Source organism: Phoenix dactylifera, chromosome 10 (genome assembly GCF_009389715.1).
Source record: "Phoenix dactylifera cultivar Barhee BC4 chromosome 10, palm_55x_up_171113_PBpolish2nd_filt_p, whole genome shotgun sequence".
In the NCBI taxonomy this organism is placed as follows: Eukaryota; Viridiplantae; Streptophyta; class Magnoliopsida; order Arecales; family Arecaceae; genus Phoenix; species Phoenix dactylifera.
This window is the reverse complement of record NC_052401.1, coordinates 937,061-958,060: the sequence shown is the minus strand read 5'-3', so window position 1 is coordinate 958,060 and position 21,000 is coordinate 937,061. Positions and strand designations below refer to the sequence as shown.

At 38.1% G+C, this 21,000-nt stretch overlaps 1 protein-coding gene and 1 pseudogene across 1 annotated transcript; both read right to left on the bottom strand.

The window, feature by feature from the left end:
• Window positions 1-811: 811 nt before the first annotated feature.
• LOC103703206 lies at window positions 812-13,453 on the bottom strand (annotated as a pseudogene).
• A 3,201-nt stretch (window positions 13,454-16,654) lies between these two features.
• LOC103703207 lies at window positions 16,655-20,716 on the bottom strand. Its single transcript, XM_039131077.1, has 6 exons — window positions 20,671-20,716; window positions 20,013-20,031; window positions 19,682-19,831; window positions 19,337-19,412; window positions 18,126-18,236; window positions 16,655-17,026 (listed from the first exon to the last, which is right to left on the bottom strand). Exons 1-6 carry the CDS (start codon window positions 20,714-20,716, stop codon window positions 16,796-16,798), a joined length of 633 nt encoding a protein of 210 aa, XP_038987005.1. The 3' UTR covers window positions 16,655-16,795.
• Window positions 20,717-21,000: the final 284 nt, after the last annotated feature.

Here is a 21,000-nt window from a genome sequence, read left to right as displayed (position 1 = left end):
GAGAGTGATCCCAGACATAGCTTCCAAATCCTAAAATTAGAGGATGATAAGTGAATCTCCAGTTTGATATTATCTTGGTGTGGATTGATTACTGAATCAGTACACAGGGGAAGGTCCCAAACAGTACGAAGAGAAAGAGAATAACCCGTGATCTAGCCGATGGAAGTTAGGCTGGTGCCTTTGGATACGTGTGTTTCACAAGCTTGGGCCTCCCTCGTTTTACGGCATCAATGGTGTTTTTTTGTGCATGGATTGATGGCAACGGACGCATGACTTAAGGTAGGAAACAAAAAGGCATTCATCTTTATATCCTTGCAGTTGATATGTTAGCCACTTAGCCTACACGAAGCATTACACTGACGTGGAGATAGCACAATTTTCGTCCATGGCTCACATGAGAGCATGAGGGACAATTATTGGCTATGAAGCCCCACCACATGAGAGAGATCTTTAAATTCCTTTGATGGCCATCTTAAGAGTATGCATGCGCTATGTGGTGCATCTCATATTATAGAAGCTAGGAGGTATATGAAGGATTCAAAGCGACATATGATGCAAAAGTTTGAAAATTGTTTTGAGTCCTCAAGTGAATGTGGATCATGCGCTTAGAGAAAAAGTGGGATTCCCGACGACCGAAGAAAGAAAGAAGAACGAAGAGATGGACGGATGGGGATATTTAAAGCCAGGAGGATTCCTTGCAAATAAGTTTGAAGCAAAACATTTTTCCAAACACCTTCTTCTTCTTCTTCTTCTTTTTTGCTGAAAAAAAAAACCTTCACTCCTAATGAATAATGGCAGATCATGAGTTGCATGGTGCACAAAAATAGAACCAACGTTAAATGTGAACACCATTCCCATATACAATGCATCTTAAAGCTTGATTTTTCCTTCAAATAAGCATTTACAGTATCGGGTCTAAGACAAAAAACTTCACTCCCAATGAGTAATGGCAGATCATGGGATGCATGGTGCAAGAGAATAGAACCAACTTTAAATGTGAACACCATTCCCATATACCATGCCACCACACCAATTAAGTGGTCCATAGGACTTTTATCCCCAAGTCAGAAACGCTAGCTTGTTCCTTTTTGCTGGTTACAAACAAGTAATGCCCAAAGCAAGCCTTTTGTTTGTTGCCTCCTTGTTACTTATGCCAAGCCTTCCTGCTCTCCCTCTTACCATGAAACAGTGTAATCTTTGTCTTCAAATGTCTCTTTAACATTTTCTTCGTCCTATTCCAAGATATCAGTTTTCCATGAGAAAAAAACACCTCTCTAGTCTCCAGGCAATGCAAAACACATGCGTCCTCCCTTCACGAGCTAACATTGCACCACCCACTTTTCCTGTTCCCAAGACAGATACAGCCAACCGCAACATGGGTTGATAGATTTTGTTTTACCGACAGCGAATCATATGAGATAAAGCATCAGAGAAAAAGCCCATTTGCCTTTCACCATAGAAATGGAAGAGTGGAAATCTAAAAGAATTAAACCAGTGAAACAAAACACCAATAGAAATTCTCACGAGCTCATTCCTCCAATATCTTTCAGTTGGGATCCACACCCTTTCGATGGGCTTCGCGGAATGTTCTTTCAATCCTTTTGATGTATATAACCTTTGAAAATCTCCAGGAGTTGTTTTACCAGCACAGATGGATGTAACTGGCAAAAAACTGCAGTCTTTGATGCAAGAGATGTGGAGAAAAAGGAACATGGCAACTGTGACATGCTTGCTTTCAGTTTGTCGAAAAAGCCATAGATTGGCTGCACTGCATAGCATATTTCATTATGGCGTATTACTTGGTCGCTAGAATCTTTCACTGCATTCTTTGAGTTTGCCTTCCCCAGCCAACTGCATCATTTGTATTATACAATGTGGTATCAACAAAAAAAGGGATCAGACTCTTTTCAAGTTTATGCCATCTGGAGACCATGCTCTGATTTCAGGGAGCTTTTTAGCTTAAATGTTGCCCGCCGGAGCTTGGACCTGTATATGCTACTCTTCAAATAATTCTCCTCACCTTCAAGGGAAATCACATTTTGGCTCGTTTCATGTACACCATTACTAGTATGATTGTACCTGACACAATCCCAGTTTACAGAGATGACCATCCTCTTCTTTGGATGGTTGTGAGATCCGACTTCGATCTTGCGGCTTCCTTCTTGGTACCAGAGTCATTGGTACCAGAGTCATCGGCATGCAGTCTTAAAACCTGAAAATAAGCAAACAATGACAGCTGAACTGAATAAGACCCATTACCGATCTCACCAAGAACATCACATCCAAAAGTAACAGGTAAACATTGATCATTTTTGAGAGTTGCAGTTCATGTATTACAGAACACAACATTTGCAGCATCTTTGAAATTCATAGATCTGCTGGTGCAGGACCAGAACACTCCACATATGATATGGGGCCGTGCTTCCTACAGTCATCTAGCTGTGATCATATCACTACAAATGACAGTGTAGGGCTTTTAGAAGAAGAAAAACACTAGCGATGTTTTTAGAAGCAAAATTGAAAATTTTTAACTTTTCTTTTTAAACATGAAAATTGGGCTAATTGTGTCGAAGATGGTCTCATTTACAAAGGTCACATACAGATGATGTCCCCAAGTCGTGTCTCCTTGGAGGAGAAAAGCAACATTGGTAGGATGCACCCTAAGAGCATCCAAAAGATGCATTAATTCTGTCAATGAAGGTCATGTTCACAAACGTCACACATGTATGCTATCTTAATGACCCCAGTCTTAAGGAAACCAACAATACTTGACACATCTAAGTATCCACAAAGCTGGACAAACTGTGTCAATGATGGCCTCATTACAAGGTTCACAAATGTATGCTCCCTGTGCCATTCCAGCTCTGTCAAGGACCGCTACGTTGGTATGGTACATCTAATAGTATCCTAGAAGCGTACAGAAGCCATTGTCCCTATCTACAAGCCAATTGCTTCATACGGATATACCAGCTAACAAAAGTAGTCTATTCCAAGGGGAAAAAGATTCCAGCATTTGCTTGCCCTGCAGATGATAGAGTTGAATAACTGTGTTGATGCATGTCAGTGTTGGCATGGTCAGACAAAAACAGTACTAATAGCGATAGCCACACCCATAGCAGAATCATGTTGGATCACAATAACCTATACATATAATCCATTCCTAACTCACCATTCCTTATATGATGCACAACACACAGAACACAGCCTGATATAAGGCACTGATTTAATTTTTCTTAATAATGAAAGCAATTTAATTCTTGGATAAATGCTAGACTAAAACACAATCCAACCAAACATCTTGAAGAAGTTTATGCTTATAGGGAGGAGGGGGGGGGGGGGGGGGGTGCATGTGGCCCTTCGCTCGTAAATTCAACTACTTAGGTGTTAACACTGTTTCTTCAGGGTTGTGCCTGAGAAACATTTGATATTTTCGCACTTCTCTTTATCCTAGTTTAGAAAGAAAAGCAAATGAAAGAATCACCTTCCATCCAGCTAATCGGGCATGGTTCACAGCTCCAATGAGATCATTATCTGTATCCATAAGTACTCTGTCACCTTCATCATCTTCGTACTGCATGAAACAGAACGGTTAAAATGCAATTTCTAGCAAATGTATCCATGTCTGCAACAGAGCAACATGAATGTAACCTCACCAAGAGTTGAATTTTGTCTCTGTCAGTGCCAAACCCTATTTTTGCATTATAGCAGATACAAGCTCAGCTAAACTCTCTATACCTAAAATGAGAAAATAGTCATAAATTGGAACAAGTTTTTAAATACCAGCGCCAAACCCATACCATTTTTCCATCAAACAGTCCAGCATTTGTATGGTATTGCTACCAAATGATGTGTACCAAAACTAAAAATATCAAAATGAATGAAAAACTATCAATACCGACTGGTATAATCTGCATCAGGGTTCGCCGTCTCGATACCAGATCCCATACTGGTGCCATTCTATTACTGTGTCGGTACATTCGGTACAAGGGTCAGTTTGGCACACCGACACCCAGTATGCCTCCTGTACCGCATTATCGGTTCAGTACCAAAATGGTACAATACGGTCTGGCACCGACTGATACGGCAAATTGTGGTCTGCATAGTATCATCAATATGAATTTGTATAGACCAGTATAGATTGATACGATCATTACATACCAGTACAGATGATTACAGTGTCTTGGCACCTGTACCAGTGACGGTTTCACATTGGAACAATATGGTACCATTGATATCTTCCCATTTTAATAATATTTGAATCCATGCATTGGTACCTCATCATGATATTTTGAGGATGAATACAAAAAGTAACTTTCTTAATATCATACTAACCACAATTGAATCTATGTACACGTCCCTTCCGGTCTTCAAACTTAAAAGCAAACGAGTTTCCACGACCAAGAGGGGGTACAAATACTTCCTATTTTCCATGCACTCTGGCGTCATCAATGCAGACAGTTCACTGCAGACAAACAATTTTCAGAGGCATTAAGCATGCTGGTCAGCAAAACATAACATGAAAAACAAGACAAGGCACCTTTGTTTTTCGGATTCCTCATTTGGTGGCTCCAGAGCAAAAGCAGAATTCCAAAACTTCTGCATCATCATGCTTGCCACATCATTTACAACTTCACCACCTCCTGCAACCTTCAAGAAGCAAATAAAGAATTAAGAAAAAAATACTGATATGCTGATGCATAAGTTCAGGTAAACATTGAATCAATCCAATATCGTGGTTCAATGCACATTGTTCACGATCAAATACATAAAATCCATCTTAATACAAAAAAGACTGTGATCTGGACTCTGGAATGGTTTGACATGATCCACATGTAGATGTGATCTAGTGGGAATCTAGCCTTTTCACTAAGCTATAAAATTCAGTGTTGTATGTGTCAATCAGAGCAAAATGAGCCAAATATGTAAGGAATAGTCGGATAGCAACATGCTGAAAGGCATCATGTGGCAGAAGCGTGAATGCCCTGCGATCCACCACGCAGCAATACCATATACAGTACTGCAACTTTAAATACATTATCCTCACAATCAATGAATTCTTGCAGCATCACATATCTCAGTGCCTACGAGACGTAAAGGAGCGCCAAAAGGCTGGTCAATTTAATATACAGAATCATAGAAAGTTATTTCATCATGAGTAAATCTTAACCCCAACCTTGTAATTTGAAAGAAATTGGCAGCTAGGCATAGTTATAAATAAATGTTGATTGCGCTCTTCTTGTGTAATAAAGAATGAAGAACATTGAGAACTAGTTTACATTGTGAACACATACATATTCCAGAGCAATCCTTGAAAATTCAAAAAATGCATGACTCAGGTAAAACCGTAAAAGCATTTCAATTATGATTAATCTCACCATGGAAATTGCTGCATGAGTCAGTTGCAAAACATCCAAACAAGCAGCAATTTGGCCATCTGTCTGAGAAGTTGCGTTAGTTGACTGAAGGCAACGAGATTTCCTGTCCACTATAACATTACTTACGTCTATCCAGCACTGGAAGATGCAAGATTTTTCCATCATGCATTATATGCAGTGCATCAAGAATTGTTGTATCCACTGTCGCGCATTCGGGGTCTGCAGTCATTACCTACAAAATAATCAAAATGACATGTAACATATCACAAAAACTAATGAGAAAAGAAATTACAAAAACTCATGAGAAAAGAAATGTTTCAGAATAACCATACAGAAATTATGTCATGAAGAAACATTATATATGCATACTTGGATATCAGTATCAAGACTCAGTGTCTAGGACACTTCAATGATATTGCTGGTAGTATACCATTACCATATTAGATATCTATTTCCACAGTGTTGTATAAGCATTGATGATTTATGTGTTCCAATTAGAATAAAATAATTTAACAATGTAGAAAAGAAATTGCTAATTATCATCAAAGGGGCATGGCAACAATTAGCAAACTATGGATGCCTACAAAGTACCAACGTAAAAAAGAGAAGTTACCAAGGTATATCATACTGCACCAAACCGGACAGTACGGATCGTACCATACTGTACCTTATCAATTCGGTACTGGTACAATCGGCTCCCGTACCGATACAGTGACAAGGTGGCACTGGTACGGGGCCTGGTACCGAAACATCGGACCTTGGAAGTTACAACTTTCAGCAATGCGGAATGTTCAGAATACTCCGAACTCTCATAGTAACCATGACGACCATGACATTCATAATGATAGGATGATAGTGATATGTAGGAAAAAAGCAATAGTGGTGTTAAGTATGGTAAGACCCAAGCAACTATTATCTATTCTAGCTCGAAGAGGGTACTTCATACTACGTTAGGACAAAGAGGACCATTGAAACTATAGTCTTATGAGGTGGGAGTGAATATATGACTCAATTTAAGGGCGACATCACATAAGTGACATAACCAACCAACCTTGACAACAATTGATGGACTAGGAGCACAAAAGCTCATGATTACCTAAATGGATCCATGGCAAAGATTGAAGTATTGTGTCCCAATGGAATGCCAACCTACCCATAGCAAGTACATCCTGTGCAGTGCCAATTCCAGTGCCTGGCATGCTTGGACCACACTGCCATGATATCATCCCAAGTACTTACATGTAGTTGGGACCATGCTAGTGCGGCAAGCCAATAAGGCACTAGCATAATACATAATATGCCATGCCATATCGAACATTGATTGTAATAATAGATGATGGTAAGAATAAAAGAAAACCCTAAAATAATATAGAAGCTAAAGCAAGACAGAGAGAAGCTCACTAGCACCTAAGATAGAAGACTGTGAGTGATGAATAAATAAGAAAATGTTAGAATTACATGAAAAAAAGAAGTATGCATGTTGTCTCTCTCTCCTCTAGTATGACATTTCTATAAAAGACTCTGATTGGCTTATATTGTTCACAAACATGGCACATATATTAATAGCTTTGCTCATGTGTAATTATTTAAATAGTTGTCATACATTTATTTACATTATCACCCTAAGCCATCTGCCAATAATGGAGAGAAGTCTAAGGTTTTAAACTACTAATGCATTAGGCATTTGGGCTACCAGTTGGCAAACAACTAGCAAGGTAAGGGCAGACCAAGGTAATTTGATCTTGATTAGGGAAGAATAAGTAAAAGATAACAAATGCAGAGAAAGCATATTGACGTTTTTTTTTTTTTTTTGCAGGGGGACATAATGAAGTTTGCAAATACCAAGAGAATAGAGAGAGAATAAAAAAAGGCCGAACCAACCAAACCCAGTTGCTCGGACCCTACCAAATTGAACCAAAGTCGACCTAGGATGGTTCAATCTATAAAGTTGTCGATTCAGCCTCTATAAAATTGTCCCCCCCCCCCCGCCCCGCGGACAACTTCTCTCAAAGACCGATGATGCCATAGCTCCTTAACCTCTCCACTCTCTCTTCCTCCCCCCAGAGGGGTCCTCTCGATCGTGCCCTAATCTCGAAGTCCTGACCGTGCCCCAGCTCCTTCGAGTCGCTCTCTCTCGATGCCAGCCACCACCGACGAGGTAAGCCCCCCCACCTCACTGTCTCTCTCCTCCCTCTCTCCCCTCTCCAGCAACGACCATCAACCCCCTTCGACCCCTCTTTCCCTCCCTCCCTCTCCCCCCTCCCTCTCCCTCCCTCCATGGTGGACCCCTCTCTCTCCCCTTCTCCCTCTCCTTTTCCATCTCCCCCACTCCCTCTCACTCTCCTTGGTTCGGTACGCATCGGATCGGCACAATACGGGCCCGCATCACACTAAATCGGTTACCAACTGGTAATGACCACCAGTACCAGTTCAGTAGACCTTAGGGAGATAATATGAGACGAATTGTAAGGAAAAGGGACAATAAGAACATTAGAATAAATCTGAGGAACCATTCTCAATCAAAGAAAGATACAAGAAGAAGCATGCATGCAGTGACAACATAGACCTAGAAATACTATTTTTATAAAGAAAATGGTGGGAGATACATGTCCATGCAAAAAAAAAGAAGAATTAAGAGGGGAAAGAAAATGCTCTAAACAGATAAACTAGAAACATCCAAATAAATTCTTATGCATGTGTTATAGCATGAATTAACAGAATTAATTTTAAACATTGATAGCCGTAATGCTATACATGTGTTATCCATATGTTTTTGCAACATTGGCATGTCCGCATTGCACAATTGACATCCAGATGCCGATGCCTTATACAGCAATGAGACTTTAAAGACTTAATCACAATGCACTTTACTGCATCAAGCTTTTCCAAAGCAAATCACCATATTCAATCAAAGTAAATGAAACCTTCATGCAGAAGCCATTCACTGAGAAAATATTCTGATACTAACTTGTTAATGGATATCACAAATCTGCATGCACAACTAAAACCTATAGCTACTTAATTTTCTGTATGCTACCCTAGAAGTTAGCGTGTGAATATATTGAACAGACCGGCAGCATCTGCTGCACATGCCTAGTTTGGAGAAAGGCCACATGTATCTTTGGATCCATATGGAATTTGATTAATGTGGATGAGGGTATCATATCTTACTATTATAAAACCTTTTAAATTGCCACATATCTATCCATAAAAAATTACATTTGCAATCAGCATAAAAAACATGTAGATACGGCATTTGGTGTATTTTCTCTCAATGTCTTTAACATAATATGGTAATTTAATTGGTAGCATTCGAGATCTATATCCTTCCAGCAGAACAACCTAAAAATTCATAATTCAAGAAACCTGGCCAAGTTATTCCAACTGAACAGGAAAAGAAATATGAAATAAAAAAGTTCTTCGTGCATAATATGGGTACGTCAAAAGAATGAAGTCTCCAAAGAGTCAGTTCTTGTAGCATATATTAACTTGCATCCAGAATAATGCCATACTATAGTTAAATAAAAATGATTAACAAATGATCTAATTCAAATTAAATATCCAAAATGACCCATCAGCTTATTGTGTGTGAAGATGACCCACATCCATGTGTCCAAAGAAGAGTTGCAGACATGTTGGTACGTAAAACTCAAGAAGAAGAGGTTGCTATCATCTAACCAGCTAATGTGAAAGACCCCCTCGTTATTTGAAAGGTCTTAAATTATGAAGCATTAACAAGATGGTACAAGATTTGCAAACAAAGTGATAGGTCTTATTTACATATGTCAGTATATGCGTTCAATGGGTACTTATTTAAAAAGACTGACCTTTTTACTGTTTTTGCTGACATTTGAAGTATTTATCTTAATCAATTCCACAGATTGTGTAATAGTATATACTGAAATTCCTTAGTGTTCCTCCAAAAAAAAAAAAAAAAAAATCCATTTCCTATGTATTCCTACAATTAGAGGTTAATCAACAGATACAACAATGCATAAAGCTTGATACAAAAGCACAATGATGATTATCGCTCTGTTAGATGTCAGGATGTTGAGTAAACATTTAAGCAAGAATGTTTGAACCAGATTACTCTGGTAGGCCTTTAGTTAGATTAAGATTATCTAGAAAAGCATCGAGCATTCAAAAGCAAGTTGCCCATGTGAGCATACACGTGGATTTTGTCAGTGTAATTGAAACTTCTGAACAAATATCGTACACTGATAGATAAGAAAACTCAAGGAAAAATTGAAATTTTGCCGAATACATAATTATCCCACTTGCTCAAGATGTAACAATGTAAAATGAGTTTCACAAAAAGAAACCTTCTCCACTAGAGTCAACTCAGGAGGAAGATTCTGAGCCACTACTCGCATGAGTACGTCCTTTGAGCTGCAGAATATTGCAATGAAGCAAATTAGTTATTATTTAACAAGGATGGCAATCAGAAGGCTTCTTGACTGACAAGTTTACAGCAAATGAGCTTCCAAAACACAAATCATTCAAAGCAAAAAAAAAAAAAAAACGTTAGAATCCCTTGAGGTTTGTTCCAGTCACAATGATCACTGAATTAACTCGAAGTTCACGCATCTTTTTGGAGGCAACATATACAGGATCCGAAGGAGATACCACTGCAACTCTGTGAATGGAGGTAGTTACAAAACCGAAAACAATAACTTGTATTTTTTTTACTAATTATAGTATTAGAAGCATCACCAAGAAGCAAGTAACTGGCACATAGATCTTGACCATACTTATTGTTTTCTGTGATGATAGTTGATAAAGAAGGCTTAATCATCAGGTCTCGAAGAGTGTCTACGAAAGCATAAGGAGCTGCAGCCAGGAACAATACTTGACATAAATAATCTGAACAGGACACCCACCAATTATATTAACAAATATTAAGTGAAAACAAGAATAGCAGTTTTTGCCGCTCAAAACTATAAGGCTTTTACATACATATTTAGTGCGATCTTAAGAGCATCCAGAATCTAAGGAGAACATGAAGCTAAGGGTTCTATTTTGGATCATATTTTAGAGTTAATGTTATTCCTTAACCCATATAACTATCATGCATGATGTTCTATTTTTGCTTAAATGATTGCTTAGTTCTTGTAATTCAGTTTGGCATGTCAACAAAGTAAAAGTAACCTGTAGTTGGAAATGATATGTTCTTGACAATTCAGGTTCCTGTCTTGTTTCTAAATATACCCAATCATTTTCCCTTTTTTTGAAATACATGGTTCCATGTGAGTTTAGAAGCTAAAATATCAACAAAGATCCAATCCAGTGATCCAGAAAAGAAGTGATAATACAAAAGTGACTGAACAAGTAATGACCTGGCAAGTTGCTTCCCCATTGACATTCAACCCCTTCCACAGCAGCTGCTATGGCACTGCCTTGCTCTGCAGCCTTTTCCATTCTCAATATAGCATCATAGAGGCACTTTGTAATGTCTAGCATGGCAATAACTTCACCATTGTCTACGACAGGAAGGTGCCTAAATTTGCCTAACAAAGATAAATAAATAAGTCATAATGGAAAACCTTTTGTAACAACAGAAGAAAAATGATCATGCATTAATACAAGACATTAGTTTGTCAATTAAAAACTTAAATGATTTGCTGAAATTGGTAAAAAGAGGAGAAAAACATAAAGATATGTAAGTAACACCACAAGTTTATAACATAACTACATAAATAATGTTAGCATATCACCTGATAAACATGCAATCACATAAAATTGATGACATGCCAATTGAAGATATATTTTGACTGCAACTTGTCTAGAAATTTTAGACCTTTTACCTTTTGTTTAGAATATAGAGAAGCATAAGATATAATTTTCTTTTAGTAAGGTAGAATTTTTTTTTTTTTTTGCAGTTTATGTATATGACGTTAACAAACAGAGGCAGAGAAAGACCTTACATGTTAAGGGGTCAAAAGAAAAACAAAGAAGAACTGAGATATCAACCAGGCCACCCCGCCTTTATGCAAAGAATTCTTTCAAAGTTCTACAGCTCTATTTGGACAGTAAACAAGACATTTATATCCTTAGTAACTTCAAATATTTCAAAAGGTTTATTATGTAAGTAGTTACATGCAAAGGTCAGATACATCATTCAAGTAATCCATCTCTGGTTATTAGATCTATTACTCTCAGGTTTTCTTCCTACTTCTAGGAAATGAGTGAAAAGGAAAAAATAAAGATACTTTGGCCATGTCTCACAATGCACTCTCACAGTGCACATATTTTTCATGCTTGCCAATATTTTTCATGCTTGTTAGACAATTATCTACAAAGTCTTCCATGTCTTGCATTGTTTACCAGGATTTTCCAGGTGCCTAATCAGTTTGATTGCCTAAAACTAGAACTCCCTGCCAAATTCCTTCCAACCTCGTAAATACATAAGGACCACTGTAACTAATATAAAAAGTGGCTCAGGTTGGTTGCTAGGATAGGTAACCGACATAACAGTTCTCATGCAAAAAGTGAGCATTATCACCGGTTGGATGAATCATGAATCTTACCAAGATGTAGATGAAAACAGGTTCTCTCTGAACACTGAAAAAAGTTCATATCCTAATCCTACTTTAAGCATATCATTGCACCATCCACGCAATTTGAGAGAGAATTCTCTTCTAAGCAAACATGCCAAGTTGTTTTTCCGTCCCTACACAATCCTAATCAAAGACCCACCATATTCCTATGTGGAATGACCTAGCTACCATAAACTTTATTTTCTTGTCGAGAAAATGAAACAATCAAACAGCAGTTCTTTCTTGAAATCCACATTTCCTCCCATGAAGTGAGTGCCGACTGCCTGTTACTATTAACATAAAGTATCAGAAATTGCATTCCTAGTTCTCTACAAAGATGGCTCTAGCAGCATCTATCTGTATGGTGTTTGTTTTCTTTCTCTCTTTTTTTTCGTTTTGTGGGGTGGGGTAGGGGGGTGGGTTGGCACTGATTAGATGTGTGTCTTCTTCAGCCAATGAATCAGAACTGAAACATTTCCATTTCATAGTCACTCAACTAAAGTAAGACGTTCTGCAATCTCACATGGTAACATAATCCACAGCAATACCAATAGCAGATACCAGAACGTAAGCTCTTCTTTTTCACAAAAAAAAAAAAGAAGAAAGAGCACTTAAAAAAAAAATCTTGAGCAAACTAACCTTGGACCATCTTCTGCAATGCCTCAATAGCCAGAGTATCCGCCATGACAAACACAGGATTCCTAGTCATAATCTTTGAAACAATTGTCTGCTCTGGCCTCAAACCCACCGCTATAACCCTCGTTGATACATCCTATCCACCCAAAGACCAGAAAGCTCCACGCAATTAGTCATTCTTGAACCAAAGAAAGCATAAAACCCATTAAAAGATCCAACTTTATCCCCAAGAAAGGGGGAAAAATCATTAAAACAACTTTACCCGTAACAATCCCGGACAGAAGCCCATTAGCATCCATTAGTAGAACAGAATCCACCCTCCAGGCAGCCATCCTCCGGCACGCATCGGAGACGGTCGTTCCCTCGGGTGTGGTAAGAGCTTTCGACAGCCTCAGCTTCCTCACCGTCCTCTCCCCACTGCTCCACCTCCACAAGCCAATCAAAACATCACAGAAAAAGACACGATCAAGAAGAAAGGAGTCGACTTTCTTCCGAGGCTAGCTTGGGAGACGTCGGCTTGGCGGGGTTCCCGTTCCAGTTGGCGGCGGCGGCGCCGCCCTCGTTCTCCGAGGTGGAGGTCCTCCTGCCAGCCGACGGGTCAAGTCGTGCGGCCAGGTGGCTCCTCCGCGGGGCAGCGACGGCGCGGGTGCTCATGCTGGAGCTCCGACTAGGGTTTTCTCCTCTTCTCTTCTCTCCTCTCCGCTCCTCCGTCCTCTCGAACTCCACCGCCTTCCGCCGTCAGCTTTGTTTCCCACACGATTCCCAGCTGTCTGGATTTCGAAGTATTGGATCCCTAGTTATAAATCACGTAGATATTTGATGGAAGGTGGCGTGGAAATTACTGAAACCACTCCAAGGCCTGGCTACGTGGTAACTCATGCGAACTGGAAACTTCGAATGCCATGGGGAGAGTCGAAGCTAATTTGAGACATTTGACTACGGTTTGTTTTGTTAAAGAAAGCAACAAAAGATTTTGGAAGCGTTTTCTTCTTATTCTTTTTTTTTTCAACGAGTCACACAAGACGAGTTTGAATGCAGCCAGCACCATCAAAAAAAAATAAAAAGATATATAATGGGTCAGGCATAGAAGCATGGCCTATCCAAATAAAACTTCCAAAATGGTGGACAGTAAAAAAAGGCAACCCAGTCAATAGCACTATTTGCCTTCTTATATACATGCATAGCCTGATAAAAACCCCACTCTTCCAAAATCCTGCAGATGTCGAAGAGCAGCAGTTGTCCCTCAGTAGCACACCCCCAATTCTTAATTCACTCAATCATTGTAGCTGAGTCCTTTTCGAAGAGAATGCGATTTGTACCCAGCACATATTTTGCATGGATAACACCCTTCTATACAGCTCTGAGCTCGGAAATGAAAGGTTGACGGCACAAAGCATTGCTTGGTTAAAACGAACAAAAAGAATGTGAGAGCAAAGAGGGACGGACAAAGACCAAACACCAAGCTATGTCTTTAGGATAACGGTTCCTTTTGTGGGGTGCCCGTAGATCAATTGTTTTGTGGTCCAAGGTGCATTAGCCAAATGTTAAGAGACCCAAATCTATTACCAAAATGTTTTCTTCCATTATTTAGTTTACCATGGCGGAGGGGAACATACTTCTCATGCCACCAGGCAAGCCAACAATGCATTAGTATGGTGTTAGGCAAGCATATTTTCATGGTTGGTGTTTAATGTGTCTTGACATGTATATATTATTACAACCAAGTAGTGTCTGATTGATCTAAGGGAGTTTGTTGTGTATCTTCAGACCTTGTGATTGCAATAGTAGCTACCAGAAATCTTCTAGTTTTTAACTTACAAGTAAAACTTGCCAACTCCAATGTTTTCAGAAACAAAAAGGAGAAAATTTAGGATATAACTCAAATCTAGAATCTTTGAGTTTTAAACAAAAAGATATGATCGTTAGGATAATATCTTTTTGCCAACTCCATGGCCAGACCAATAGTTTTAAACCTACAATTTTTTAACTTATTTAATAACAAAACCTTGCAGCATGCTTTCATATGTAAGCTTGGAGTATATTAGACAAGAATCCCAGTCACTGATGGCTACCGTCGGATGCATTTAATATGTCAATACTGGTTTTGTACAAAATTAGACAACCTATGGTATACCATTTAGAAAATACTACTTCATTGATTCATCTATGCATGACAAATCACATGAAACAAGTACATGCTCACAAAGGCATAAAAACAAGTGTTTATATACCTTCCATAACTTCTTGGAAGAAACAACCAAAGGCAAAACGAAGGGCAGCAACAGTGCTCCTTGCCCTAAAAATGGCCATATGGACTTCTGCCTACTTTCATCTGAGTCCGCTAATGGCTGTGGCCTTTGACATCATGGAAGCAGCAGCTTAGCCATTATCCTAAACAAAACCATATAAAAATTAGCTCGTCACATCTTATTGGTTTTGGGTCCATGTTGAAGTTAGAGAAGGGACAAAAATATTTCGAGTCTAAAGGCCATCAACCATTCTACATGACTTGCTAGAATGCACTATTTGCACCTCCAATTCCTTCCTAGCTAAGAGGATGGAAGTTAGATTTTAATTGGAATTAGTCCTAAAAAAAGGATAAAATGGATATAGGATTGAGAGTAGAGATCGTCCCGTCTTAATGTCAAAAAATAAAAATAAAAAATAAAACTCTCTCTCTTGGTGCAAATATATTCGATGCATATAAGAAACTCTATAATTGCCGATGGTATAAGTGGTAGGAGAAAATTTCATAATGATTGGAAAAAAAATGCCCATGCCATAAATCAAATTCGAATTTTTCTTTTATTAGAAAAGGGGATTTTGAACATAAAAGAGAGACCAAAACCAATGTTTTGAATAGTACATACCTGTTACGGATAGCTTCCAACCAAAATCTTTATTAACTTTTGTAGCTGATATAACGTCCATTAATTATCTCAGAAAACATTTTCCAATGCTTTTTAATATTAAAATAACTAGTAACACAATAGATGTTATAATGGTATTATGATGGGAAATAACAAACAATATCTAAAAAAGTAGTTGTATTATCTTTTCCTTATTTTTTATTAATAAATAATATATTTTTTGGATAGTAATCGCATTCAGAGGGAATTTTGAGGGAAAAAAGGAAATTTTTTTTTAAAAAAAGCTAACTAAGAAATACGAGCAAGTATAATGGTCATTATTTATGTTATAATGACCCTTTATAATAGAAAATAAGGAAAAATAACAGAACATAATAGCCATTATATTTTTTAATATTATATATCTCAACAATGTAATAGGAGGTGGCCAAAACCATTATAATGGTTATAATATCGTTATTTAATACCATAAAAACTGCGTCAACAAAATTCAGGCTTTATAATTCATCATATACAGTTGTAGTCTTATGTCTGTAAATGAATCTTACATGCTTATCCAATGCATCGTGTCAACAGAAATATACAGATCGACTTTAATTATTTATGAATAAGAGGAGCTTTCTGAACTTCCTATATGGTAACATCGCTTTCTTATTTATGTGAACGTCAACCACATCCATCAAGGTATTTTAAAATATGTTAAGTGACAAGAAAGGCTTTAAACAAAGCATGCACCACCTCATCATCTTATTTCAAATTGATGCGTCAAGTTAGCACAGAATTAATGGATGATACAGAACTTATGACCGAGTACCTAACACCAGCATCAGGTTCATAATGAGCTTACAAACTGTTCTGCTGCATCTATAAACACAAAAAGCTTTTTTGTGGATTCAGACAAACTTCATGGAAATGCTCATAACATTCAGATGCAAAACATGAGCTCTTTGTCATGCTAGACTATCAGCTGCAATCCACAAATCCCAGTCATAAAGTTTTACTTTTTCTTAACCCATTCACCATGATGGCTAGGAGGTACCGCATGTCATAGCTTGTATGAGACCGCAGTTCCAGTTTGCCCTTTATCCAAATATACAGAAGTAATTTACTTTTCAGCTGGTCATACGAACTGAAATATTTGTGGTCGATAGTTCATATAAAATCTTTCTCAGCTTAAGTATATGCAATTTATCAGGATAAAGTGAAGGATGCTATTGATACTATATAAGCACTCAGGAACAGCCAAAACTGGAACATCTTAAACCTTTTGAATGCGTGAACAAAATCTCTGATACAATAGTAATATTTTTATTACCCAACCAGATGTAAAAGATACACTTAATTACTTTTTAACTCTGTGTCAAATGTTAATGGAATATTATTTAGCCTGTTCTTGATTTGATGGGGTGGATGCCATTTGTTGAGTTGGATGGCTTACATCTGCACTGCTAACAATTTTCTTTGCTGCCATCTCTCTTTGTAACATAGCCTGCTCGTTCATGGCCTTCAGCATCTCCTTCATTTGCTTTTCTTCTTTCTCAAGTTGCATATCCATTATGATCTCTGCGTTCTTATCAATTGGTTTGAAGTACTCTTCGATTGCAGCTTCCTGCAGCAGAACAAAAGTTGGAAGCATTAGTGCTGCGGCCATCAAATTGACAAAAGCAACCATCCCTCTAAAATGAAGTCAACTTTATAAATTCCCTCCAGAATGTCATTGCTTTTTGAGAGAGGGGTGACACGCCTAACAGAATGAGATTCCAACCAAAATTCTTGTTTTCCCGTGCTACCCATCATAAATAGCTTTCATAGCCAATCAACATTAGTCATTCACCATTATGGTTGAAAGAACTCCGAAGAGGCTAAATTTATGATTTTTATTTCTTAGGCAAAAGGTGCTCGGGTTGCCCAGTGTACAAGCTAACATTATAAATCTAGCCAGAAGCTTGTATGTTTTGTTACCAGAGAGGATTATATAATAAAGGGGCACCCACAAAAAAGCTTGACCAGAACATGTCTTTTAGTCAAGAAGCCATGTCCAGTTATTTTGGCTTATCTGAAAGTTATTCTTCAACAGTTTCAAGAACTAACACACGGATGCTTTACCTCTATTCATTGGCACAAAATCATGCTCTTGTTTTTCTACATCTTGCATCTTGTTTTCTCCTTTTTCTTGTGATTCCCCTTTTCAGTTAGACTAGGTCTTCTATGACCAATGAATACATAGACATGCTCCATTTTCAATCCATTCAAAAACTAGGGAAGAAGTACATGATAGAGTCTTTATAATTATAGATAGTTGGATAATATCAGTCATGTATGCCTAATAACCACCATACTTGTGCCTTCATACATTGTTCCTATTCCGTACATTATGGTTTGGTTTCTCTATAGCTGTTTTATCTTTTTTTTGTTTAATAAGATATGATATTGTTTGTCGCTGGTAATGTGGAGGCATAACTAATAATTTTCATACTTTTTATCTAATACATCTAACATGCTCACTGTAGGTACTACTATTGCTCTTCCAGCTAGAATGTTATCCAAAATTCTTTAAAAAAATTACAAGTGCATTAAATATTAAGTTTTGCACTTCCGTGAGTATGAGAGGAACAGTATACTCTATCTCTTGATGCTTCACACATACATTTAAGTAGAGGTAAATCATGCAAATATTCAAGACCATAGGTATTTTGAGATGGACTTACTGTTTCTTCCAGCTGACGATTGAGTGCTTGCATCTGCTCAACCATGCAACGAACCTCTGACAAGATAGCCTGTTCTGGAATCCGTCTCAACTCTTGCTTCCTAGCTTGTACCTAAACAAATAAAACAAAAAAAAAGTCCTAAAGCAGGTGTGAATGCATATTTCAAATTCATAACAAGGATAACTATATCATAGATATGAAAGACTTCATGTAGAATTAACCCAACATGCCAACATCAGTCCAAGGTTCTTCAAAGAGTAATAAACGAAAACTAATAAACAAATTAAAAATGATAAAAATTGGTGGATCTTGTGCAATGAACTAATAAATGTCACAACAAATGGACATTTATCTATTCAAGGTCACTCACATTGTTTTAATTCAGAATTCTCCCCAAGCCTGTCTTGCTTTAAACTCCATGAGTGCATTACTTAAGGTCTACATAATACATGGAAGAAGATTTGGTATGGTGAAGTATATGAAATTATCATGACAATCCTATACCGGCCTTTGAACTTCTGATATACATGATTTTTAATATTTTTCTTTCCTTATTTTAACCTAATTAATTATCAACATTGGGCAATTCACCCTCTTCATTTAATCATGGTTCAGTGACCATGTTGACCTAAAACTAACAGCACAAGCACTTTCTCTCCAGCAGTGGATGTACAACCTGTTAGCATGAAAAGATATGCTGTCTGGTCCGTTACTGAATCTCCATAGGAATTTCTGAAGCCATCCTAATTGCTTAGCTTTCACACGGGTCCCATCCGTGAATTTGAATACAGCTTTGAAGGTCAGGTCTTCAGGATCTATGTGCCCCATCATATGCTCTTCCTAGAATCAGGATATTCAAAGGATTTGATTTTACAAAATATTCTCTGTGGAAGCTTCCATCTCACTTCTAGTCTATGCACTTCTCCAACAATGAATACCAGCACTTTATCCGAACCCCTTCTAATTCTCATTGTGCTTTTGCAGAAACTTTATGACAACTACAGGCCAAATTATCAGTTTCAACACTCTCCCTAACTTTAGACAAATTTGGCCAAACGGTTCCCGAAGGATGCTCCTATACTCTTATCGCCCATCAAGTTCCTCTAGAAAATGATATTCCATAGATATATTAATAAGAATACATGCCAATCTATTAATGCATGAAGCTATATACATATGCATAAGTACTCCCTGCAGAAAAAGGGATGTACCCCACAAAGAATAAGCAAAGCCACAATTCGTGCAAAAAGCAGTAATTGCGTGTCTTTGTGCGTGCTTGATATGCCCCTGTAGAAAACAACATTCAATATAAAAGTTATAATGGTTATTGTAATAGGACATAAAGTATGCATCTAAACACAAAATATACACATGCATAAGCACAAACATATACATACATATGCATGCATATATGAAGTAGTATATACTGCTTGTATTAAACGTCTATCTATTTAAAATATAATCAAACTAGAAAATGATGCAGAGAATGGATGCAATGTATGTACATCATGACAAACACTAGCTGTTATATATCTATCCGACAAATGATAAAAAACCTTCTCAATACGCTGTTGGAGTTGTATTCTGTAGGCTCTAATCCTTCTTTCTTCGTATCCCGAGAGCACCCTGACCATAAACCATGCTTTCCTTCCAAATTGCAACAATTTATCCATAGCAGATAACTATATGAAATGCAAAGATTTTTCCTGCAGAAGAATATACAACAGGATGAATTCAACTCAAACCAAATCTGGAAAAAGAGAACCACTAGTAAATCTAGAAAGTAACAATGCCGTCGAGACAACTCTAAGGATTCACATAAAATTAGGCGAAATAATTTAGCATTATGGCGGCGATTGCTACGAAAAAGCTCTTTCTTTTTCTTACCTCAAATTGGGAACTTGGCCTGCGGAAATTAGGATTTAGTACATAAAAACAGAGGCATAAGTGATTATAAAAGATTGGAGTAGATAAAAATTAAGGAATTAGGGATTCGAAGGAGACGAGCTTTGGATTATGACATCTATATAGCGCTAAAGGAAACTGGCTTAGATTATGTGATCTAATCTACGAAGGGATCCGGGGTTCGGCTTACCGGCTCTTCTTCTCCGCCGCGAAGAGAGAAGCGCGGCCCCGACGCCAGGAGAGGGTTCCCGGTGGAGGGCGTGACTCGTGAGATCGATGACAGGCGATCTTCTCCGGCGGCGTGGAGGTCGTTGGGGTCGCGAGGGGGCGAGAGGGCTCCGGCGAAGGTGGCGGCGGCCACGGGTGGCCGGGGGGGGAGAGAGAGATAGAGAGACGGGAGGAAGGAGCGCGGATGGCTCGGGCGGCGGGGTTTGGGTTTTTTCCAGCCCAGTCCTAGACCAAATAAGAACATTATACTCCAGCCCAGAAGAACGAGCCGAGAAAAGATAATATTAGGCCAGGCCCGTTCTAAATAATATTGGGCCAGGCCCGAGTCCTGAATGTTAGTGGAGGGTGGGGTGGAGGAGGACAGGGTAGTGGGGGAAATGGCAAGGTTTTGAAGGGTGATTTTGTGAGTTACCTTGGCTTGGTGGTAGATGTGGAGATGAACCCAGATATTTGTTCATCTTGGTAAAACATAAGATGCTAAGAAACATTTTATAAGAACTTAAGCATCAAGATGTTGTATATGTCAATATTAAGCCACCAGTCAATGTGAAAAAAACTAAGGTATTCCTCCTTTTATAATCTTACATGAGTAAAGGATGAAGAGTTCTTTGTGAAAAACTATTTTTTTGATTTCTTTTTACAAAAGTTTTAAGTTGATTTATATATATAATCTAGGTCAGAGTTCTTTGCTTGTTACGGATTATCATTCATGGCGATCTAGAGTGAATAATTTAAGTGAAGA

Coding starts and splice junctions, on each gene's coding strand:
- LOC103703207 (XM_039131077.1), bottom strand. CDS start 20,716: ATGAACAAATATCTGGGTTCATCTCCACATCTACCACCAAGCCAAG. Junction 19,413..19,681: donor TCCAACAGCGTATTGAGAAG/GTTTTTTATCAT, acceptor TGTTTTCTACAG/GGGCATATCAAGCACGCACA. Junction 17,027..18,125: donor ATCGTCAGCTGGAAGAAACA/GTAAGTCCATCT, acceptor GTTCTGCTGCAG/GAAGCTGCAATCGAAGAGTA.